This window comes from Rutilus rutilus (assembly GCF_951802725.1).
Source record: "Rutilus rutilus genome assembly, chromosome: 6".
In the NCBI taxonomy this organism is placed as follows: domain Eukaryota; kingdom Metazoa; phylum Chordata; class Actinopteri; order Cypriniformes; family Leuciscidae; genus Rutilus; species Rutilus rutilus.
The window spans coordinates 13,489,408-13,516,142 of NC_140214.1; the positions used below are offsets into that span (position 1 = coordinate 13,489,408).

The following is a 26,735-nucleotide window of genomic DNA, read 5'->3' on the forward strand; positions in this document are numbered from 1 at the left end:
TGTGAATCATACTTTTAGGGACGAATAATTTGGAAAAACTTGAAAAATGTGGGTGTTCACACTCTTTCAGAAACCATAAAGTCACCTGGTGAAAATTCCTGTATTTTTTTATTTAGCAGAAAAACAAAATAATCGCAATGCCAGTCTTTTTTTATTTTTTATATCGTGCAGCCCTATCGACCAACAGGTTTTTTTTCAATGACTGATTCTGGTCACTTTATTTGGTTTCCTTAAACCTGAAAATTCTATTCTTGTGCAGGTAGAGTGAGAAAAGCTAAAAAGCTAAATCCATGCATTAACTAAAGTATCTTATTCTGTGCCGGTGGGCCTTTTTATTTTTACTACAAAACTTTTACTACGATTCTGCATCCGTGCTGTGTCAGCATGCTTCTCAGCAGGGACTTCTACAGGAGCTATTCTATCGTCACAGCCTGTCACAGTCAGCATGATATGCTCATTATACTGATATCCAGCGCTATGTGTGTGTCGGCCTGTCCGTTTCCAGGCCTCTCGCAACCTTAAAGGTCATGTTCTGTCAGGATAGTTTACACACTGCTAGGTTTCGCTGCACCACTGTCACATTCAATGACTGAGAGACTGGTATAAACAAATAATTTCACACATACTAGTTTAGGTAATATCTCCAGAGAATTATCTCCTCTGTGAAGTGGTGTGGCAACACTGTCTCTTATCTCCTCACCTGTCAATCTCACATGCAGTTTCTCCTCTAGCCTCCTTTAACACCTTTTCTCCCTTCTCTCTCTGTGGTTTTCGGTTACATTAGAGCGCTGAGGTCATGACAAGAACGTGACTTCTGTCTGAGCATTCTGCTTCCTCTGTGTCTGCTGAGGTCTCTGTCGCCCTCCCTGTCCCTGTCTCGGCCGAGGTGGGAGCGCGGGACGAGCCCTGACAGAAAGCGTTTGGCCCTGCTGGTCAAGCTCTCTCGGCGGGCCGCTGAGGGGGACCCCTCCGTCCAGCCGGGCCCCAGGCTGTGGCCCCGGGCCGCTCTCACAGCCGCTTCTAGGAGGTCATTGGTGCGGTGGTCCAGAGAGACGGAGAGCTCCAGATACAGGCAGCCAAACATCATTGCGCTGGAGTGCGCCTCTGAGACAGAAAAAGAGAGAGAGATTGAGTGATACAGACGCAGATGGAGTTTGACAATCTCTTGTCATATCAACACAGATTAGCGTTAGATAACTGAATCAATTGAGTGGGACTTAATGGAGCACGGAGGGGCTCTAGGAAAGGAGAAATAAAGGCTAAATGCTTGCCGTGTGTGTGGGTGTGTTTGTTCGGAGGTGTGTGGACAGGATTGAATTAGATCACTTTAGATTTCGATTAGACGTCACCATTGTGAATAAGTGACATGACCTGAGAGAAGAAACAAAGGAGGAGACAGAGAGAAAAACACGGGAAACAGACATTTACCATGCCAATCCACAGATGAGGTGTAGTTTTATAAGTGGTGTATCATGAAAATTTACTTTTTGTAAAATAAACATTTCAGTTTGATGTGATAAGTTTTAGAATTAGAAGATACTATTTCAGATGGTAAAGTACATAACTAACAACAAGCCCACCAAACTTTGTGTTTTATCCAGGCTGTAGGTCATTGTAGCCTTCTGAAAGATCTCAACCTTAGAAATAAGTGGCTTGATGTTTATGGAATTATTGTTTACCAATTAAACATTAGCAGTTTGTGTGACACATTTCAGCATGGATTGTTTTGAGAATCTGTCACAGGCTTTGCAAACCCAGACAGCATCTGGTACACGTGGATTTCACACATACCAGATGTGGGCCGGATCTGGGCAGACACTATCTTGCTGTCTGGGAAGAGACTGCTATTGAGAGGATGGAACAGTGGCAACTAGATTGGATCCGATCGTGAACCTACAACCCGTTAGCAAGTGTTGTTACTTATTTCATATGCAAAAAGGCTTCACAACGGAGTTCAGTTACAAGGAGGTCTTAAAGGGATACTCCACTTTTTTTGGAAATAGGCTCATTTTACAACTCCCCCAGAGTTAAACAGTTGAGTTTTACCGTTTTCGAATCCATTCAGCCGATCTCCGGGTCTGGCGGTACCACTTTTAGCATAGCTTAGCATAGATCATTGAATCGGACAGGACCATTAGCATCTCTCTCAAAAAAATGACCAAAGCAGGCGTAATGATATGACGCAGTGCCTGAAAATAGGTCTAATAGGTTAGACAAACTTAGTCCCGGTCACGTTGGAAGTTACCGAGCTGGGGACTATTTTCAGGCGCTGCGTCATATCATTACGCCTGCTGCACTCATGGTACGGCAGCAAAGTTTCTTGATTATTACGCAGGAATGAGAGTATAGTTCTTAGCCATATCAGCCTAGAAAATCGCAACTTTTCATTTTCCGTCGGTCGTAGTATACGATGTAACTACAGAAGAGTCAAGTTTTAAATAGGAAAAATATCGAAACTCTTTGGTCATTTTTTTGAGAGAGATGCTAATGGTCCTGTCCGATTCAATGATCTATGCTAAGCTATGCTAAAAGTGGTACCGCCAGACCCGGAGTTCGGCTGAATGGATTCGAAAACGGTAAGACTCAACTGTTTAACTCTGGGGGAGTTGTAAAATGAGCCTATTTCCAAAAAAAGTGGAGTATCCCTTTAAAGGTACAGTAGCAAATAAAGCCTGTTTAATCATAAAGATCCAGTATCGTTGGCACAGCCCCATTGTTTAATTGTTTAACAGTGTCTTAGCAAAGCCTTTTACATTGTGAAAGATATAGGATAATATGTAACATGTAAGGAAAACAGAAAATACACATTCAAAACGTTGGGGTCAGAAAGATTGCTTTTTGGAAGCCATTACAGTTTTTCTCAATCGCTTTGGCTCAATTCTCGAATGAGACTTTTTTTCTCAAAACAATTAGTTTCTTGTTCACATCAGATTTGGATTTCTTATTAATTTAAACAATTTGCATGTGTTTTGGCACGTGTGCAAAAGAGTAAGTACAATTGTCTACAATTTGCACAACATCTAAATGCACATGGCTTGTTGATCAAAACTGATAAGCTGATTCTCAGTGAAACTGTCAAACTCTTCACAACTTCTAAACATTCTTTCATCGAGCCTACACATGCAAAATGATCCATTCAGTTATCAAAATCTGTCAGACATGCATGTATATTCCATAAATACCTATGTCTGCTGAATTGACAAATGGCCTGCGATTGTAGTGAAATAGAAATAACAATCGTACCAATCAACCAATCAAGTTAGGAAGCATACAGTAGGGCTATATGGAGTTTGCCCAGCACAATCACTGCCATTTTTGAACATGCAGGAACATCTAAATCCATAAACAGCAGTTTATTTTTGTAGAAACTGAAAATACACAGTTGCTCGTCGTGGAAGAGCAATAGGACGATATGTAAGAATGTGTGGTGTTAGGGGAAGACATACTGTAATAAAATATGTAAAAATTAACAAGCAACTGAATTTTCAGTTTACATGTACCACATTTCTACAAATGTGCTGTATAAATAAAAATGTTCAGTCCCACTTTATATTAGGTGTCTTTAGCTAGTATGTACTAACATTAACAGCAAATAAATAATTTGATACAATGCACTAAAATTGTGTACATGTTTTTACGTTGTACTTACATTTAAAAAAAAAAAAAAAAAACCTGCATGTAATTACAGTTAAATCTAGAATTACACAGTTGACTACTCCCTTACCCCTTAAACCACCCCATTCAACCAAGCCTGTCCCTAACCGTACCCATATCCCACCTCAACAGCAGCAAAAGTGTTTTGCAATACAATATGAACACAATAAGTACACTGTATTTATTTTTTTATGTAAGTACAAAATAGATAAGGACACCTAATATAATTTCTTTTTTGAGTACTACAGTATTGACTTTTCCTAGTACATTTGCTTGCTGAAATCTATATCTAAAAAACTCAGTGTGATACATAAGAGCATTCAACTAGACAAAACTGACATTCTTGTATAGTGTAAAAAAATACAGTGTCAACTAAAAAGTAGAAAGCGTGCATTTAACAAATATTTCCATGGTGAAAAAACATCTAAACATTATGACCAGTACGGCTCACACGCTGACAAAAAAACTCTTTATTTTGGTGGCTTTGGCCAATCTACAGACACAAAAACTAGGTTTTGAAGCATGAATTAAATGTTTTGGGTGAGTAATTACATTTTGCAGACTACAGAGTTCTGATGTTACAGTAAACAATTGTGACAATTGCACTTACAGTTTAGAGAATGTTAAGACTGTTTCGAAAAATGTGCCAAAGCGATTGAGAAAAACTAATACTTTTATTTAACAAGGATGCATTAAACTGATGTACAAAAGTGACAGTAAAGACATTTATAATTCATCTATATTTAAAAATATGGCTGTTCTTTTGAACTTTCTATTCATCAAACAATCCTGAAAAAATATCTCTGTTTCCACAAAAATATTAAAGCAGCACACAACTGTTTTTAAACATTGATTAAAAAATAATAAATGTATATTGAGCACCAAATCAGCATATTTGAAGGATTTTTGAAGGATCATGCGACTGGAGTTATGGCTGCTGAAAATTCTGCAAGAAATACATGACATTTTAAAATATATTAAAGTGGAAAACAGTTGCAATAATATTTCACAATATAGACAAACATAAGGGAAAATAATAAATGATAAAAGACGCAGGATATTACCCCAATAAAACAATGGACCCTGTTATCTTTAAAAAAAAAGAGAGAGAGAAGAAGAAGGAGAACCCATTTGTTGTGCCACAGCAGACAGGAGATTTACTGTATGTGTGTAGCATTACAGTCCAGAGTAGTAAATTCTGTTTATGGCTATTGACTCATCTTCACTTGCATCAGGTTAGGCGTCTCTGTTTCAACGATTTAGCCTGTATAACCTTAGAGCATGTACGCATCCAGAGTCTGTGTGCCTGTTTAAATACGGCTTGAATGTCAGCGTCAAATAGCTGACTCGCAAATACAGAATGTAAATGAAACCCATTTACATGAAGCTGAGTACACAGTGTGTGTGCGCTTGTGTGTTTGTATCGGATGCAGGAAGCGAGATATAGACAGAAAAAGATTCAGAACATTTCCGAATCGATGACCACACTAGCTGCAGCACCCGGAGGAATAAATATGCCTAGCACAGATGTGTCTGCATATCCGTCCTCTGTACTTCATACAAGGTCCTTTTCTCCGTGCCACACCAATCTGATGTGCTTGTTAGTGGTGCTTACTGACGCTCATACTTGGGGTTAAAGGTTTGAAAAAAAAACAAAAGCCTAAGTATTCAACTTCGGAGCATAACTCATCCCATACAGTTTGTGCTCTGGATATTAAAGATGCATTCAAATTGTGCAGCTTGAGAAGTGTGTCTTTAAAAGGCACACTGTAGCCATCTCTGTAAGAGCTATTTTCTGTTTTACATGAATAGCAACATACCATCATCTCTAAAACTGTTTGTTTCAAATATGCAATCAAATATGATATCAACGGTCAACTCAGTCAAATTTAAAAGAAACATACACTGCTATTTACAATTTGGGGGCCAGTAAGATTTTATTTAAATGTTTTTTAAAGAAGTATTTTATGCTCACCAAGGCTGCATTTATTTAATCAAAAATACAGTGTAATAGTAATATTATGAAAAATTTTCAGCATCATTACTCCAGTCTTCAGTGTCACACGATCCTTCAGAAATCATTCTAAAATGCTGATTTGGTGCTCAAGAAACATTTATTATTATTATGATCAAATATTGAAAAAATTGTGCTGCTTAATATTTTTGTGGAAAAAAAAAAAATCAGGCTCTTTGATGAATAGTAAGTTTAAAAGAACAGCATTTATTTTAAATAAAAATCTTTTGTAACATTACAAACATATTTCCTGCCACATTTGATAGATTTAACACATCCTTATTAAATAAAAGTATTAATAAGAAAACAGAGTCAAAGTTAACATTCATTGAAAATATGAATGAACTGTATGTTTAATTAAGGCTTTTTTAACCTTCTCATACTATTTCTTTATGCAATCTAATGAGTTATATGTATATTGTCTTGTGAAAATAAGTCATACATAACCACGTATAGCAATCATTTAGAACTTAATAGCATCCAATGGTCCATGCCCTTGCAACCACCCAAAACACCATATAAACACCTTTGCAACTTCCACAACATGGCCATTTACATTTCCTTTTGACAATGTAAAAAGTTATTTAGTAGACTTTTACGCTAATTTCCCGCCAATCAAAGTAATGGTAGTGATATGAACAGAGATACCAAGAAAAACACTGGACTGGACTGGATTTGATCCAAGGTCTCTGAAAACATTTTTACAAATCCCAAATTAGCAAAAACCCTACTAAATCTAACTTTCGTGGACATCTATTTAGTGCTGGGCAACGATTAATCGCATCCAAAATAAAAGTTTGTATTTACATAATAAATGTGTGTGCACTGTGTATAATTATTTTGTATATAAAAATACACACATATGCATGTATTTATTTAAACAAATATTTACATGTAAATACTGTATATATATATTTATATATGAAGAGTTCAGATGCAAAAGCCTCTAAGTGCCATCTGAAATTTTCTTCTAAAATGATCAATTTTATCAAGCTCGTATATTTAAGTTCAGTAATTTCACTTAAATGGCAATGAAAATTACCTATTAATTGTCATTTAAGTGAAATGACTGAACTTAAATATACGAGCTTGATAAAAAAGATAATTCTAGAAGAAAATTTCAGATGGCACTTAGAGGCTTTTGCATCTGAACTCTTCATATATATAATCCACAATCTATCTCCATATAGCACCAATATCAGAGAGTGCAGGCATTTAGAAATGGGTTATATAAATGCATATAAATTTCCTCATTGCTTTGATTCGCCATTCCTTTGCCCTAGAGTTGGTCATAATATGGAAGATGAGCAGCAAAATCATGTGACTGCTGAAACAGAAGAATACAGCTTATACTGGATGTAATTTTCCAAAAGAATAGAGCACCTCTGATGTCATCCTTCCCATGGCACCGCCCTGTTATCAGCTCTAATACATAAAAGTGCCTGCACACCATTTTCTTAATGATTACAAACCCACTAAGCTTCGATTTTTCCTTATCCTCCTTATCACAGTCCTGCAAACACATGGCACAGGGGGTTCACTTCACCACGCAGGCGAAGGAGAGAATTAGAGAAAGAAAGGTGTGAGGGAGAGAATATGAGAGCGTGTACTAACATTGGCATACTTTAACACACACACAAACACACACATAAAGATAGTAACACCAGCACATTGTGGGTGAGATAATACAGAGCAAACACAAAAAATGTCCCAAACATGCCAAGCATGACAAACAGATAGAGAGAGAGAGAGAGATAGAGAGAGAGAGAGAGAGAGAGAGAGAGAGAGAGAGAGAGAGAGAGAGAGAGAGAGAGAGAGAGAGAGAGAGAGAGAGAGAGAGAGAGAGAGAGAGAGAGAGAGAGAGAGAGAGAGAGAGAGAGAGAGAGAGAGAGACTGCTTTTTTTCAGCATGACTACAGAAGATTGAAGAAACAAGAAGCACTATGCCAGTTTACACCAAGGGGACATGTGCATCTTCAGATTTTTTGGGCCATGTATGCAACTTTAAAAGACAATTTTCAATATTGTATGTATATATATATGTTTATTAAATGTAAGGGTAGGCAATTTTTATTTATATAAACACTTTTTGCTCAACTGGTTGAAACTCTCTTAGTTTCATAGCAATTGATAGCAATCAATAATAGAAGTGGTCTAAATATTAAAACATGTACTTATATCTTCTGTGGAAGTCTCAGGACCAAAAAATGTTCGTCCAATCATTGCATTCAATCATTTAGGCTATGCGTTTCTGTCAAAACTATCAACGGCTAAATGAATCTGCAGCAGTCAGGTTGTACAAGTAAGAGCTCTGTGAGTTGTTTACGTTCATTATTATTGTGATGTTATGTGCTTTGAGACATTAACGCCTTCTCTCGTGTCGTGATGCTTTGCAGACTCTGCTGTGTGTGTTCATGTGTTTTGAAGGAGGCGTGGCTTTGTAGACGCTCTAAAGGGAGAGTGGGATATTATGATTTTAAAGCTAATTTGCGATTGCTAGCCTCTACGAAATTGCCTGCCCTATCTTTAAAATGCTGTTGCAGCAAACAATATATAATTATCAGATATACAGTGAGGAAAATAAGTATTTGAACACCCTGCTATTTTGCAAGTTCTCCCACTTGGAAATCATGGAGGGGTCTGAAATTGTCCTCGTAGGTGCATGTCCACTGTGAGAGACATAATCTAAAAAAAAAAATCCAGAAATCACAATATATGATTTTTTAACTATTTATTTGTATGATCCGGCTGCAAATAAGTATTTGAACACCTGTCTATCAGCTAGAATTCTGACCCTCAAAGACCTGTTGGTCTGCCTTTAAAATGTCCACCTCCACTCCATTTATTATCCTAAATTAGATGCACCTGTTTGAGGTCGTTAGCTGCATAAAGACACCTGTCCACCCCATACAATCAGTAAGAATCCAACTACTAACATGGCCAAGACCAAAGAGCTGTCCAAAGACACTAGAGACAAAATTGTACACCTCCACAAGGCTGGAAAGGGCTACGGGGAAATTGCCAAGCAGCTTGGTGAAAAAAGGTCCACTGTTGGAGCTCATTAGAAAATGGAAGAAGCTAAACATGACTGTCAGTCTCCCTCGGACTGGGGCTCCATGCAAGATCTCACCTCGTGGGGTCTCAGTGATCCTAAGAAAGGTGAGAAATCAGCCCTGAACTACACAGGAGGAGCTGGTCAATGACCTGAAAAGAGCTGGGACCACCGTTTCCAAGGTTACTGTTGGTAATACACTAAGACGTCATGGTTTGAAATCATGCATGGCACGGAAGGTTGCCCTGCTTAAACCAGCACATGTCAAGGCCCGTCTTAAGTTTGCCAATGACCATTTGGATGATCCAGAGGAGTCATGGGAGAAAGTCATGTGGTCAGATGAGACCAAAATAGAACTTTTTGGTCATAATTCCACTAAATGTGTTTGGAGGAAGAAGAATGATGAGTACCATCCCAAGAACACCATCCCTACTGTGAAGCATGGGGGTGGTAGCATCATGCTTTGGGGGTGTTTTTCTGCACATGGGACAGGGCGACTGCACTGTATTAAGGAGAGGATGACCGGGCCCATGTATTGCGAGATTTTGGGGAACAACCTCCTTCCCTCAGTTAGAGCATTGAAGATGGGTCGAGGCTGGGTCTTCCAACATGACAATGACCCGAAGCACACAGCCAGGATAACCAAGGAGTGGCTCTGTAAGAAGCATATCAAGGTTCTGGCATGGCCTAGCCAGTCTCCAGACCTAAACCCAATAGAGAATCTTTGGAGGGAGCTCAAACTCCGTGTTTCTCAGCGACAGCCCAGAAACCTGACTGATCTAGAGAAGATCTGTGTGGAGGAGTGGGCCAAAATCCCTCCTGCAGTGTGTGCAAACCTGGTGAAAAACTACAGGAAACGTTTGACCTCTGTAATTGCAAACAAAGGCTACTGTACCAAATATTAACATTGATTTTCTCAGGTGTTCAAATACTTATTTGCAGCTGTATCATACAAATAAATAGTTAAAATATCATACATTGTGATTTCTGGATTCTTTTTTTTTGGATTATGTCTCTCACAGTGGACATGCACCTACGATGACAATTTCAGACCCCTCCATGATTTCTAAGTGGGAGAACTTGCAAAATAGCAGGGTGTTCAAATACTTATTTTCCTCACTGTATATAAAATAATATTATAGTATAGTATAAATGCCCTAGCAACCACTAAAAACATTATTGCAACCACCCACCAATGTGTATTTCTTCACATACATTGTAGATGACATTTTTTTTTAAATACCGTCGCAGAAACCACAAAAATTAAATTGAACTGACTTGGGTTAAAAGAAAACTGTATTTAATAAGTATTTAATTTGCATTTAAAATGTACACTTATCTGTTGAGTTAGTCACTGAAACAAAACTGTATCTGCCCTGCTGAGAAAACAGCAGAAAAGAGAATCTATATACCATTTCAGCCCCTAATGTGTCCACTTAACCAATGCACGTCTCCTAGCAGCACCTGCTCATGCCGATAAGCTGAGTGATTTCTTCTTGCCAGGAATCCACGAAGCCCCTTATATAAATACGGCCAGATGGAGATAGAAGCATTTAGACAAAAGCTGAGTCACAGCAGCAAGGTTAATATAGATGACTCATAAGTGTGGCAGACAGAGGTGTGCACAGGGGACCTTGTGTGGACCTGTTACCTGTTGAATTATGGGATCTGTACTCTAAATTACTATATTAAAGTTCCACAATTTTCTGCTATTATTCTCACAGCATTTAAAGTTGCCATGAAATGACTGTATAGTTTCTAAATGCATGTTATTGATCTAACTGTTAATGATTCATCCATGCATGTTTTTGTATTTATTTTACCTCGTAATTTTTTATCTAAATGACAACTTTCTGGTGATGTATGCCGAACTTCTCCAATCATTGTAGTCCACCTCTTACAATTGACTGGAGTCTCGCAAATCTCCATCCAATCTACAACCGATGGATAGCAGCACCAAGTCCCCGCCCTACATTTTTTATTTTCCAATAATACGTATCACTCAGATGTACGGAAAAGAATCTGTCACTACTTCCATTTTATCACAACTATAACATAAAGACTCCATTTTTATTTTGTTTTATTAATAATCTCAGCCTTAGCAGTGCAATATCTATTTTCAGGGGAAATAACATTATTTAAAATAAAAATAAAAATATTTTAGAAAATGTAAAATTAGTTTGTTAAAAAAAACGTTTGAAAACCTCCCGTTGACTCTCATCGGCATTCAAAGTCTCACATGACCACACTGGTAGCCTACAGCAGCGCGACACAAAAAAACTAGTTTGCTCCAATTATAAATGGAGCTCCTAGCACTGAAAACACTTGATATTGACATATGCCCTATTTCTATTTTTGACAGTCTGTAAAAGCATCAGACACTCATTTCCTTTCTTGTACTTCCTCATATGTAGATATTGGATACAGTCAAAATACAGTAAAAACAACAATATGGTGAAATATTATTACTATTCAAAATAGCTGTTTTATATTTTAATATATTTTAAAATGTAATTTATTCCTATGATGGCAAAACTGAATTTTCAGCATCATTACTCCAGCCTTCAGCTTCACACAATCCATCAGAAATCGTTCTAATATGCTGATTCAGTGCTCAAAATCTTTTCTTTTTATTATCAATAAAATATTGTTAATTAATAATATGTTTTTTTCATTTTTACGTTTAATATTTTTATGGAAACCGTGATACATTTTAAGGTATTCTTTGCTGAATAGAGAGTTCAAAAGAACAGAATTTATTTTAAATAGAAATCTAAAATTATAAATGTCTTTACTGTCTCTTTTGATCAGCTTAAGGTGTCTTTGCTGATAAAAGTATAATTTTAAATGAATATTTAATTAAACTAAAATATTACCGAACCCAACTTTTGAACTGAACCCAATTCGGTAGTGTATAATTGACTTTTATTATATTTCTAAATATTTTGACCATACTGACCATTAAAAGTAATGTTTCCAGCGACAATGTCGTTCTAAAATCTCCATACTGAATTCCAATTGGTCTATTTTGCATACTGAATTATAATTGGTCTTTTTCATTCTTAAATCTATCAGTCTGAGTCTCTCTTTCTCCCTATCTCCTTTCTCTGTTTTAGTATCTCTGCATCTGTATTTGGGTTTACAATGTTTAATTTACTGTAAAACGCTATTCTTTCATTTGACCTAAAACCCTATTATTTTCATTCCCTGCATGTAATCTCTGCCAGCTATGCAACATGCGGTAAATCGCATTGAATTATGGGATCTGTGCTCATAGACGTAGATTAAAAACAGGCCTACCCTCTGTGCTGATCTCACGGGAGCGCACAAGGTCACTCTTGTTGCCCACTAGGATGATGGGGGTGTGCGGCAGCGTCTCCCTTAACAGTAGGCGGAGCTGGGCGATCCGGTGGAAGCTACGCCTGTCCGTCAACGAGAACACCAGGATGCACACCTCGCATTGCAGGGTGGACAGCTCCTGCCAATCACATCAAATCAAATCACAGACATACCAATTACAGCAGAGCTCAACTATGAGTGCTTATTATACAGGCTATTTACAGAGTATTACATGATTATTTGTCACTGGTACGGTAGGTCAGTAATAAGAGGAAGATCGTTATTGTTAGTGTGGGGCTCAGGAGTGTTTGTGTCCACGAAAAAGAGGATTAGCGGGATTTAAGGAGGATAACCTCAAATCTAGGATGGCTTTGTTGTTGTTCCAGCTCACAATTTCAGCGTTGTTGCCGCCACTGAGCTCAGGTGTGTTCGAAAGGGCAGCAGATGCATCAGTCAAGCGTTTACCCCCCGAGAACGTCACCATGAACGCTTTAAAGCACCAAAGTACGGTCACACAGGGGTCAGGGTTTCTCTTCTTGCCAGCTATGACAAGACTGCTGTCACTCTATCTTTAATGAATTGAGGGTAGAAAGAAAATGTATCCGTCCCCTATGGAACGCTTCCTATTTAATTTCCTGCACTGAATGAGGAACAGATAAATAGATGGAAAGCCTGTGTCCTACATCCCCTTTTCCCCAAAGGCAAAATCCAGCCCTCTGGAGAGTTGCCTAAAAAATTGTCATTGCAGCCGAGCCAATCGCACTCGGCCCCGGAGGGTGCGATTCACACAACCTCAGAAACGCAGAGTTTCTCTGGAGAGGAAGAGTCTATTGGGGCGGAAGCAACGGGGGAAGAGGGGGGCTCAACCACCTGCCACAACCCCACGCAGGAAGGGCACGGGGAGGAGGTTCTCTCCGCTGAGGACCAGACACGTATCTTGATGAGCGGAGAAGACAGCGCGACACGGTCGATAGTGCTCATCGTGATGGAGGGGCTCTCAGGGGCCGGACGGGAAAAGCAAAAGGTCTTTCCATCAGAGAAACAAGACGAGAGAGTACAGCAGTGTCTAACTAATAACATCGAGCTCTTCCACCAAAATACAGGCCCATCTGTCACTGTCTGCCCTTTCATGACCAGATATATACACAAAATGATAGCTTTTAATGGCTCTGAGTACAAACAGGCAGGTGTGCGTGTGAAAATTTATAGCCAACAGTGGTTTTGCAACACACACTCTTATTACACTGTTCTTTATCACACAAACTGAGTGATTATAGTCATGAAACACACACACACACACACACATAAAATCCGTATCATGCTGTCAGCAAAAATGCCTGCCAGCTTTTTTGTCCTCTTGTGCAGATTTAGATTATTAAATCCTGCACTCTTAATAAATGCTGAAATGGTCTATATATCAACCCTATAACAGCAGGTTAATGAAAACCTTCACACTAATCCAGCTAAATACTCATCCCCACGCCATGGTGCTTTTTGTACAAACACATTTACCATTATGAAGTGCTTGTGTGTGTCAGGAAGATATGATAAATAATGTTGCAAAAAGACTTAATTAAAAGGAACAAAATATACCTTTGACTATTTCTCCACCACAATCTCACACTGAGCATATTCTGTTTAAACTTATCTTCTTTAAAATTGTAGTGCAGTTTCTGATGTTAAGTAAGCAATTTGTAGGTTGAATTCCCCTTAGAGTCTATAAGCGCTGCGGTGATCTCAATATTGCTCTGTTAGTTGCAACATAAAATGCGTTCAAGTAATTTTGGTAGGAGTAAAATGGACTCTCAGGACAATTTTAGATTTTTAGTGCTAATTCAACATAATGAAGAGCAAAAAATGTGTCATAGATGCTATGGATAGACGGACGGACGGACAGATAGATAGATAGGTTAAACATAAACAAAAGTATATGCTTAAGGTATGATTGTGTGTCATTTATTTTGTACAACAAAACATGAAAATCTCATCAAGTAATGTTAACCATTTACTGAAACATTGAAAACTGCTATTCTAACACCCAAAGCAAGTTCCAGAGGGAACTCAAGGCTCACAACCTGAACAGTTCTATTGAAGATAAACAATCCCTTGGAAATCTATCTTTCAATTCCCTTTGGTGCCACTAGTGGTAAAGAAATCACATTTCAGCTTTAAAACCCTGAAATTGTTTCTCTCTGTTCCTGTTGCTGTGCTTAAGCCTTTGGTTGAGAAAAAAAAAAAAAGAAGAGTTTATGGCAGGTCATAAAGGAGATTAGAATCTGGGCAAACCATGGAATTAAAATGTCCCGCAACTCATCTCCCACAGTGAACCCATTCCCAAGAACTGTGTTCCTTCTCTACTGGGTCATTTAACACAAACACACCTCTTCTGGCCACGTCTGGCACAGGAAGATTACATGGAAATCAGACCAGGGCCTGGTCCACAAGCCAATACAGAGAAAACATTGCAAAAAAATGTATTTCATCAGTATTTTGTCTTCTTTACCAGTTAAATATTTTTATTTATTTAAACAAGATAAACTTTATTGAGAAGAGAGAATATGATATTATATAATTAAATATAAAATAAATTAATTAAATATGATTATATAATTATATAATTAAATATAATATTAAATATAATTAAATAATTCATCCATCCATTTTCCAAACCGCTTGTCCTATGTAGGGTTGTGGGAATGCTGGAACCTATCCCAGCATCTTGGTCCATAGGCTGGGAAACACCCTGGATGGCTGTTATTAAATAATATTAATATTGAATAATATGATGTATTATTACATAATTAAATAAATACATAAAAAATTACACACACATAGATTAAGTATAAGACATAGAATAAATTTAGAATAATAAGCATATGAACTAATATATTTAAATATGGAAAGGGATTTCATGGTGCATAAGAGACTTTAATTTGTTACTCCGTAGGGGGGAGAGGTCGAGTCTAATAATTGGATGTTGAGACTTAACCGTGTGCCGAGTTTGTTTCTGTGCACCAGAGTGAGGTCCACACCCCTACAGACAGTCACCACAGACCATCTGTCCACATCCCCTCCTCCCAAACATACACACTTGGCCCAAGATCCCACACACAGACTTACAGTACACCATCCCATCTAAAAGTGCTTTCTCAGCCGCTGAACAAGCCAATTCTGCTGCTATAAACACAAAGCACGCATACCTCCACAGAAATAAAAACCCGCTTTCTCTGCCAAGCACACGATCAAAGAAAAAAACATCTCCCTAATGAACGTTACAAAAAGCTCAGAGTCCATAATGACACTAGGGCTGAGCTGTAGCTGTACTTAAGCATAACGCTCCCAGCAGTACACTACACACTCTGAGTGAGATAAACAGACGTATACTTCACACATTTACAAACTCCACAACCGCCTTGTCAGTGTTCACACACAATGGCCCCTACCCAGTAAACAAAAACCATATGAGCCACTTAGCATCATCAATATTTCACCTCAAAGTAATCTATTAATAATAGCCAAGTCGAAAAGCCCTAGTCTACCAGCTCATGTCATGTCTGTCAACCATACAGTGACAGGAAATGGTAGCATCGTGTCGTGTTGCTCTGGGCTATGTTTAGAATGGCATACTAGTTCATACTGCACAGTATATGCTGTATATTACTTGCATACTATTTTATGAAAATAGCATACAAGTACATGCAGTAATATGCAAAGACAATCAAATAGTAGAACAGTAGAATGCAACATTACTTTGTTAAGTTGCATGTTTAATGTCTGAAATTAATGCTAATGCTTAAGGGCTAGTTCACCCAAAAATGACATTTCTGTCACGTCATCATCTATTCACCCTCAAGCTGTTCCAAAGAACATATGAGGCAGAATGACAGCCTTGGTCAGCATTTATTTTCATTGTACGGCAAAAATGCTTTGAAAGTAAACATCTTTTTTATGTTTCAGAAGGAAAGTCAGGCAGGTTTGGAACAACAAGAGGATGAGTAAACAAGGTTAATAACATGTACTAAATTGATCTATCTACAGTATCTATCTATATGATTTACCACATTTGTCTGAATTGTTGTGCTGAATACTGTGGCCCACAATGCAGTTGTGCACAAACAAGTTGTTTATACACTGGAAAAGGAGATTCAATGCCCACTGCATTGTGTGCCACAGTATCCACAATAATTCAGACAAATGTGGTAGATCATCTGCACAGAAAAATAGTTAATACTGCACTATTCCATGTTTCGTTTCATTTTAAGTCTTCAATTCAAAGTGGCCAATAGAAAAATGAAACAGTGCACACCCTATTTAGGCTGCAAATTGATTTCAAGTTGAGTTTTTGGCTCATGTAGTTGATATAGGTGAACAGAGAGGTTAGAGCATGCTGATGCCTCCCGTGCTGGAACTCACTCATGCTGGAGCACAGAAAACGGAGCAGCGATGTGTGACGCAATTCCCATTGCCTACCAACGGTTGGGCGGGTGACGGAATGCGTCCTCAGCCTGCGTAAGGACGTTACTGACCATGTGTCAGCTATTTTAGGAAAGAGAATGACTTATTAAAGCCATTCTTCCCCCCGCTGTCACAAGCAATTCAAGTCTCAGAGCTAACTGAGGCTAGACTCGGGGCAGTGTACGTGATTGTACAGTACGTTTGTGAGCATGTGCATGTTTGAATGAATGCCTGTGCGTAATCCAAACTTTAATTGAGCTGATGTGTCAGGTGTAGAATGGGTGAACTTGGTGAATCTGCAACAGAACCAAAATAGACCTGCATCCTCTGCAGCTACTAGTGATGCAGCACTGTGTGAAAATGAGTTCATTCACTCTGACTCTCTCTCTCCAATTCTCCATGGTTCAGTGAATGCAGTAAGTTGACAGTGAGGCTGCAGTCCACAGAACAGACTGCAACATTAGAGTAAACTTACTGCACCCTCTTCACTGCATCCAAATATGCTGACCCTGTTTCACAATAAGGAAAGTGCTGACCTTCACTGAGTCACTTAAGATATGAATTAATTAGTAATGCTTACATTTTGTCTTAAAGATACTCAAGGGATAAATGTTTATATTGCTTTTTTTTTTTCCACTACAAGGACTGTACGATTTGGACAAAAAATCAATTTAAACATATTGTGAGAAATTTTGATAAACATTTAACATATCATTTTGCTGCTGCCTGGATCAAAGAAAATCACAAAAGGCATAAAATCATTGGACCTGCATCCAAAAGAGTGTGCGAAACAACAAACCAGTAAGCAATAACTCAATTTGAATTGTATTTGTGTCATGTTTTGCCAGCATTCTGCTGCAGATATATTGAGTTACTCTTAAGCGAACCACACCGTATTCTCACACTTTAGTTTAGTTTGATTTTAGAGGTCAGTTTGAGTGTTCACATTTAAGCCAAAATGTTTTTGTACCTCTTGGAGAATATACCTCTATGTAAATACAGCCACAAATACAGTACTTCGAGCTTGTGTAGCAGATCAGTGTTCTCTAACTTTTATGGAGTATGTATTGTACACCCACATACCCTTCAAAAAGGCTCTAGCTACTCATCCAAGTACTTTTTGACTTCTAATATACTAGATATCATTTAGCTTTTATTCACATATTCATTCATATTCATCAACTCACACATTATTTGTGGTAAACAGCAGCTCAAGCATGCTCGCTTGAGAACCAATGAGGTTCATTCTCGTGTTATTCTCGAGGTTTGCTCTTGCGCATCGAGCAGGTTCGGTTGAGTTTCTGTTAATGTTCGCTGATCAATGTGTATGTGAATAAAAGCCTCAATTCAATCTGTTCATCATATAAAGTGATTGAGTCTCTTCAGAAAATTTTGGACTAAACCGCTCAATTCATACGGATTAGTTTTACGATCTCTTTATGACCTTTTTGAAGCGTCAAAGTGGTAGTTGTGTAGACTGTCAATGGATGGTTAGAGTAAAAAGGTCTCAAATTTTTAATTTTCATTTGTGTTCTGAAGATGAACGAAAGTCTGATGGGTTTGGAACGACAATGGGGTGAGTAATTAATTACAGAATATTCATTTTTGGGTGAACTAGCCCTTTAAGGCATTAATTACAGAACAAAAAAAAACCTTGTGATTAACAGCTTAATTTTCTGACAGCCCTAATTTCACCCTATTGTCATGATTTCTGTTGAAGCAAAATCAAAATCTTTCCAAGTACTCCTGTATGGGAGTCATTGTAGTAGACTACACACAAAACAGAACACCACTAATTCACTTTGAAGCATGCAGTGCATTGCATATTTTTCTTTAATTAAATCACAGCCTTTTATGGTTTATCATGCAAGGAAATATCGATTTTGATTGGATCAGTTGTGCAGCTCAAACCACTACTCCAATAAACCCTGAAATAAAAGACAAAGTAACTGTTTACTGACAGACTTCAGCTGAACGTTCTTCATGATGAGGCTTCAATCCATAAGCTACAGATTGAAATCAGTGAACCATAAAGCTATAAGGGCAGCACTGAATCTCTGCATCTGTAAAATAAAAATTAATCACTGCATAGTTTATCTGAGATCCTTTTGTTTGCTATAACCACCAGTAGCCATGGCAACCGGGGAACGGGTATAGAATGCAACGCAGTGGGTGAGGTCAGAGGTCACGTGATGTGATGTGATGTGCCACCGAGGAAGAGAGCCGGATGGTTAGACGGAGAGAAAGAGGGATGCTTTGAAAGAGAAAAATGGCAAGATAGAGAAAGAGAAATGATGGAATGGGGGGAGTCTGGAGTTTTTCCAGCCACTGCTCTCACCCTCTTTGCCCTGGAATAAATCCAAAACTCGCAGTCATTCTGTGATAGCAGTATCACTACTGACATTCATGCATGTAACAAACAGCATCTGATTTAGGAGAGATCTGATGACACATAAACATCATTTAAAAAAGGTCACGTAAATTTTGCCCAGGGATTTGAATAAATTTGAATATTCAACATGGCTACAAAGGCAACCTAATACCCCTGTGGTGTGTCAAACATCTATATGCACAACCCTATGATATCACATAACATTCACAGGTGTTTGAATAATTTCTAGTGATAGAAAAGACACTCACATCTAAATAAGCACATGCATCTGTGTGTTCCAGGCAAAATTATCATCATATTTCAGAGTATAAACAGAGCAATGAGTGGATGATACACCCACACTACATGCTTTAGCCTGTCATGCGAGCAGGTGTGAAGGAAATACATACATCACACATAAAACCAAACAGCAAGAGACGAATTTTAACTGGTATTTAGGACTCTGTGAATGTCCTATGTTTTAAGCGATGGTCAAACGGGTTGGACCATCAAAGAAAGAGGAAAGGGTGGTTGATTAATGAAGAGAGAAGTGAGGTCAGAACTAATAGAGAGGCATCAATCCCAGACGAAGATGAACGTAAATAATTCAATCACACAGATGCTTCGGATGAGATGGCACTGCTCACAAGGGTCAGCATCAAAGACCAGTCTCTAAACAAGCCAGCCCACCCCTCCAACCCCCCACCATCCATCCCATAATAGTCCCACATTTTCTGCCAGATATACACTACATCATAACATTGTAAATTAATTATTGGATTTGACCATTTCAGAAAATCCCTAAAGCCATGTTATAGTTGAAAGGCTTCCCAAAAGATTGGATGAGAGGGTTTGGGATTGGTAAGATTTTTTTCCAGGATCAGAACAGAAAGTCACTTTTGATAACTGTAATGCATCCCTGCTGAATAAAAGCATTCATTTCTTTAAAAAATAAAATAAAATCGTATTGCCCCCAAAAGTTTGAATGGTATTGTATAAGTTTAACCTGTTGCCACACAGTATACTTTTAGTACCGTACATCATTCACTTGACAATCTAGATTTGTCATATTAAAGGGATAGTTCACTTTGAAATTAATTTTTGATATGTTTTAGCTTACCTCAAGGGCATCCAAGATGTAGGTGTCTTTGTTTCCGCAGTAGTTTCAATTTTGATATTTTTAGGTCAAACCGTTCTTGTCTGTCAGTCATATAATGCAGGTCTATGGTCACTGGCTCAAAACACAAGCACAGAGTCCAAATTAAAACAATTCCCCATCGTCCAAATGAAACAATTCCCCATCATAAGTACACATTGATGGCCTAAGACAGGAAACGAGCGGTTTGTGTGAGAAAACGAACAGTATTTATATCGTTGTTATCTCTTGAAAACAGCACACGTCCAAATGATCTGACGGCGCGGGCGGGTATAGATATATACATAGATGTCGCCTTGGCTACTGCAGTTCATTGGAACGAAACCGTAGCCAAGCGACACCTAGTGTATATATCTATACCCGCCCGCTGGCGGGTATAGAGGTATACACTAGATGTCGCCTTCGCTACTGCAGTTCATTGGAACGAAACCGTAGCCAAGGCGACATCTATGTATATATCTATACCCGCCCGCGCCGTCAGATCATTTGGACGTGTGCTGTTTTCAAGAGATAACAACGATATAAATACTGTTCGTTTTCTCACACAAACCGCTCGTTTCGTGTCTTAGGCCATCAAGTGTACTTATGATGGGGAATTGTTTCATTTGGACGTAGGGAATTGTTTTAATTTGACTCTGTGCTTGTGTTTTGAGCCAGTGACCATCGACCTGCATTATATGACTGACAGACAAGAACGGTTTGACCTAAAAATATAAAAATTGAAACTACTGCGGAAACAAAGACACCTACATCTTGGATGCCCTTGAGGTAAGCTAAAACATATCAAAAATTAATTTCAAAGTGAACTATCCCTTTAATGACACGAAAACATACGATTTTGCAATACACTGATGCAAAAGCAGGAATCATGACAGAAAAGCTTAATAATACATGCCACAGTGTATTGATCCATTAGATCATTTTAGTTTACTGCCAAACAAGTGGCTTTTACAGTGTAAAAGTACTAGAGGTCATAATTCACTGAGAAATAACAAGGAAAACTGGACCAGGCTGATTTTATAGAGGGTACACATAAAATGCTTGTAAAAGGATCTTTAAACCCGCCAGTTACACTCAGCAGAAATGGAACAAATTACGGGAAAACTGAAAACAATTTGCCCTAAAGTGAAAGGAAACAGATATGACAAACAACAGACAAACCTTGGCTGGAGGGTCAAGAGCCTATTTCTCTCATCTTTCTCTGCATCCCATCTTTTTATGTCTTTGTTAACCTCTCTATCCTTCGCTCTCTATTTTCTAAACCACTTAAAGAGTGTGTCTGCTCAATCAATAGATTTTTACACTAATGGTTTACTGTACATGCATGCAATGCAATTAAAGCAGTGTTAGACCGTCTGTTTAGTAAATTAGTGTTAGACTTAGTTATTACTGTTAACTAATAACTAAGACTTAGAATTAGTGCTAACACTAAATCAGATTTCGTGTTAGTAAATCTAGCGGTTCAGTTCATCCTGTCCCTGCATGGTGTTTTATAGGGATAATTCACTCATCCACACATCATTACAAAACTATACCATTTTCTTTCATCTGTGAGACATCAAAGAAGGTTTTTTGATCAAATATGTCTGTTTCTTGTCCATATAATGGAAGTCAATAGTAACCATAAATGTTTGGTTACCAACATTCTTCAAAATATCTTCTTTTGTGTTCTGCAGAAGAAAGTCATGCAGGTTTGAAACGACATTTTTTATGAACTATCCCTTTAGTGGTGTAGGTAACAAAATATTGAATAAGCCTAAATGCTACTCAGTTATGTATTGGGTATTTACTTTTTGTTATGTAGAACATATTTAAGTAAATATAAATTATATTATTATGTAATAATTATATAATTAAGTCTCAATCAGCACCATAGTTCAATAGATGCGTTTGAGACCATTTCATGACAAAGGGAACAAGGGGGCAGTATCAGACATAAATTCATAAATTATGAAAAAAATTGATCATAAATGATGTGCAATCTGTAGCTTGGCAAACTACAGTTTCAAAGTAGCTTCCCCAACACTGCAGTGAAGATATAAGAAGACTAGATTCACATTTCCTAAAGCAAATACCCGCGCACACAAGACTGCAAAAGAATCATGTTAGGTAAGCTTAGGATTTGGGACTTCAGTTCAGTGAAAAATGACACGTTGCATCAGTCACTTTGCTGTTGTCATGACAATAAGTATGAGTCTTGTTTTCTGTCAGATGATTCAACATCTATACATTTTTACGTAACACAGGGATGGCAAGAACAATCACAATTCAGTATGCATATATTATGATGACGTCACCGATACTCGTTACAATTTGAATGCTGAACATTCTATCAATGCATATCAGAGGGAAAAGGCCGTAATCTTAATTGTATTAAAAGTAAAATAGAGCACGCCTAAGCTGAAATTATCTTTCTAATTAACTAAGAATTAAGTATGTAAGTTAAGCTGTTCGATCGTAGTTTATTGCAATGAATTCAAAATGAGTTCAAAATATTTCATGAATAATAATACACTCCCACCTTGCAAGCACCAAAACTAATTCTGAAAGCCACTAAATAAAAGACAAAATAAAGAAACAGTGTTTGAAGCAAACCTGCTTTTATGCATTTGGGAGAGTTTTTGACTTACCTGTTTCCAACTGTCAAATACTAAAATTGAGCTGTCCTCATCATCCACAGTCACTCGCCGCTGGTAACCCTCATCTACAACACACACACAGATACATCTTTAAAAAACGTACACTCAAGGATGAAATAAAATCAATTAGCATCTCATTTTATTTCTGCAGTTGAGCAGAAACTGGCAATTTCATGTATAATAATACATCTGTAGAAAGAACACAAAAGAAGTTTTGAAATGCAAGTTCAGAATTGGACTCTAGATGTTGTGTAACAGTAATTTAGCTGGTGCAGAATCGATGCACAAGAACACTCAGCTCAGGTAGGTTAAAGAATAAAAAAAAAACTGTCTGTGTGTCTGATTGGCTCTTTATCCTCTACTATATGACATGCTCTGTTTGTGCAGAAAGGGTCTGTGCCGAGGCAACACTCTGCTGGTTCTTTCCCACCTCATTAAGACACAAGATGATGAAAGACCTGAGATAAGATGGATGCCTGCACGGCACCCACTCCGCTATTTCCAATCAAATCCTGAGAGCCTTACGCTAGTGATCTCAGTGTCTGTGAGGTGATAAGTGTGTTTCATCCAAAGCAAATCTAAAAATAGTACAGTCCTTGGCATCCTGACGCTTGATGCTGAGCACAAGAAAGCTGTATAAATATAATATTTACCGGTTGCTTGGGTTTCAGAGTCTATAGAGAGTGATCTGTCTGACAGTCCAGCAAGGCAAAGTGCCAGAGAGGATTTGCCCACTCCGTTTTGGCCCAGTAGGACTATCCGAAGGGGTCCGTGGTACTTCTGCTGCGGCAGTTTTAGGGAAGGCGAATCTTGGGTATTGGTGACGCTGATTTGCGGAGTCGCAGGCTCATTGAGCCCAGGCGCCCAATCGTAATCCTCGGAAACAGCCTCCTCTCTCCTCAGCTGATGCTTGATTGGCAGGGGGGTGCTGCCCCTGCGGAGCTGGGGTGCAGCCGAAAGAGTTAAGCCATAATCCTGTGAAATCATCAGATAAGATCAAGATGAGACAAGCATCTTCATCCAATCCAACTGAACACCAAGAACAATGTCAGTCCATAATATATCTAAATCAATAATGTATCAAAACAATTCACGTGCAAGGGGGAGGATTGTGATCCTCTGGGACTTAGCCTAACTTGTGCAGTGCACATTATACGAAAGTGGGTCAAAACAATGTGCAGTGTGTCCATTCACATAAACAAGCATCACTTGCTTAGAAAGAGTGGCAAATAATGGGTTTTCACAGTTTCAATGATGTTGAGGGCTTTGTCCATCTATCTCTATCAAGCAAAATCACCAAGAGAGCTCTTAAACTGTTTACTGTGTATGCTTGTGAGGGCAACTGGCATCAATATTAATATGGCAATTAATCTAGCTGCAGCACTGCAGGTGTGCCAGGGACCTTGTACGCCTGATCCGGTGTCAGACATGCAAGACACACATAGACAGCCAATTATACTAATTGAAAGGAGGTAATTAATTAATCATAGACGTTATTGTGAATCAGACACTGAAACAATAAGATCTAGTATGATGCTTGGGGTGAGGTAGCCCAAGGCCAGCTCTTAAGTAACAGTTACTTTGAATAACAACATCATTTTGAATATCATCATGAATATTGAAGTAGTATGCAAATCATTAGGCTCATGAATAATTAGTCGACCATACAATGAAGATTTACACGTAGCCTATTATTAAGTTACAGTGATTATCAAGATAACCATAGATATTTTTGACCGTTTTTATCATTACAAAGACACTAAACTGAAATATTACGACTGTATGAGTAAAGGAATGTTTTTCAAAACACAATCACTCCTACATAAACAAAGTCAACATAAAGGCTGCAGAAGAAGAGAGGGTGTGTACACGCCGGCGTATATCCCAAACCTGTGAAGGATCCTACAACCCCCACACACACAAACACACACGCACGGGAAAGCGTCTTACCTGGTCCGACATCGTTCTTCAGTTCATCCGCTCTCAATGAGACACTCAGCCGTCCATGTCATGTCACTGAGCGTAAAAACTGCACAGGCGTCGGTGGGGATTGTTACATTACACTCGACTCATATGCCATCACATGGCTGTAGTCTGGAAAAAAGAAACGCTCCCAATATTACTCTAACCGCGCAAAAAATGCTCCTTTTGACTTAATGGTAAACATTTAATCGCTTCTCTGTGAACGGCTGCGCTGCATGACTCCCGTATTACTGTACACCTGTCTCTATAATAGTGGCTTTACATATGAGAGCGTGTAGCCCCGCCCCCGCACCTCGTAGACACGCCTCTTCATTCCAGTCGTTACCTGAATGCTCCCAATGTTTCTGGATCTCTCTCTGATTCATGTAAATCTAATGGCATGGTAAAGAAATATTTAAAGGTTTATATTCTATGTATCACTATTTTTCAGTCCTAATTCTGCTCTGCAAATTATTGAACTCCTGGTTTGTGGTTTTGTGAATGTTTATAACAGATTTTATTGTTAAACTTCATTACCGAATAACTGCACAGGAACAGATGTCATGAGTTGCAGATGGTACTGTACACCCTCTTTTCTGGGTGACAGCAGCTTCAGATTATCTACAAAACAAAAAGGATTTGACTTCAGTGTTTATTAGAGTAAAATCAAGTGCTCCGTGCAGCTGTTCTCTCCCTTTTTCTCTATTTTTGTTGACAAGTGTTCATAAGCTTTGATATTGATAAGTATACTATGTTTGATTCAGATTTCAGAGTTATTTTTCTCTGGCAACCCTGAAGTTTTGAAGCACTGCATGAATTAATGAGTGGTCGTTAAGTTTTATTGCAGCCACATCAAGCATCATTATGTCACAGGTGGAGAGAAAAGCGTTTCCTTGTAGGCTTTTTAATAATTCCTGTGAAGACCAATTGATCTTCTTGTCTGTCTCTTTGATCTTAGTTTAAATTAACTATTATTAGAGCCAAGGAAGCAAAGTAGAAGCAGCCTGAATCATCTGGGGGTCTCCCACTCAAGTGACACTATATCAGTTCAAAATTGACTTTTTCCTGTTCATAGCCCTTTGGTTCTCATTCTCTGCATTCCTGACTGAACACTGTGTTTTCAATTTCCACCATCCTTACCAGAAATCTGCAGACAAATCGTGTCTATATATTTTTCCACTAAATTTGTCTCACAAGTTCATAACAAGCCCCAGTGCATATTAAAATGGTTTTGATTTTCATGTGTACTGGTCAGAAAATAATAATATTTGATGAATATGCTTATGCTTTAGTGGCCTAAAGTCATGTGTCTGGTCTCTTTAGATTTCTTGAGCCCATTGATTCCAATTGCCATATTCCTTGTCAGCCATTTTTAATGTTAATGTATATTGCTGTGTCTTACCAGAGCTGGACTTTAAGTGGCTTTGATCTTACCATCACTTTGGTGTACTGAAAGGAAGCTTGGCAGGCATCATTGGCATTATGCCCAGATGGTACCTGAGCAGTTTGGGGATAGCGCCACCTTGTGGTCAAATAAATTAAAATGTGATGTAATTTCCAATAATTCAATTACTTCTAAATAATTTGGCCGAAAGTCATTGATTATGGTCTCTTCTTATTCCTTGGGCCATAAGAAGCTAATGATATCCCGTTTTAGAGTGCCTGTTACTTGTCTGACATGTTGATTTTTTTCCCATCAAATTTTGTCAAATCTTCTCTAAAGTTGGCTATAGATGATCTTCAGACCAAGTTGCACAAAAGTTGAAATAAAGGTGTCATTTTAGGAGACACTTTTTAATGTAGAGATTAAGTCAATAGCAACGACAACCAGCAAAACTGTCATACGGACAAAAAAAAAAAAATCAAATTGTTATATATATATATTATAGGCTATATACACTCACCTAAAGGATTATTAGGAACACCATACTAATACTGTGTTTGACCCCCTTTCGCCTTCAGAACTGCCTTAATTCTACGTGGCATTGATTCAACAAGGTGCTGAAAGCATTCTTTAGAAATGTTGGCCCATATTGATAGGATAGCATCTTGCAGTTGATGGAGATTTGTGGGATGCACATCCAGGGCATGAAG

At 38.2% G+C, this 26,735-nt stretch overlaps 1 protein-coding gene across 1 annotated transcript; it reads right to left on the reverse strand.

The window, feature by feature from the left end:
• rem2 (RAS (RAD and GEM)-like GTP binding 2) lies at positions 1-25,153 on the reverse strand. The gene is made up of 5 exons (XM_084412200.1): positions 24,630-25,153; positions 23,333-23,654; positions 22,671-22,744; positions 12,020-12,197; positions 1-1,104 (listed from the first exon to the last, which is right to left on the reverse strand). The coding sequence occupies exons 1-5, from the start codon at positions 24,639-24,641 to the stop codon at positions 776-778; spliced, it is 915 nt and encodes a 304-aa protein (XP_084268326.1). The 5' UTR covers positions 24,642-25,153; the 3' UTR covers positions 1-775.
• Positions 25,154-26,735: the final 1,582 nt, after the last annotated feature.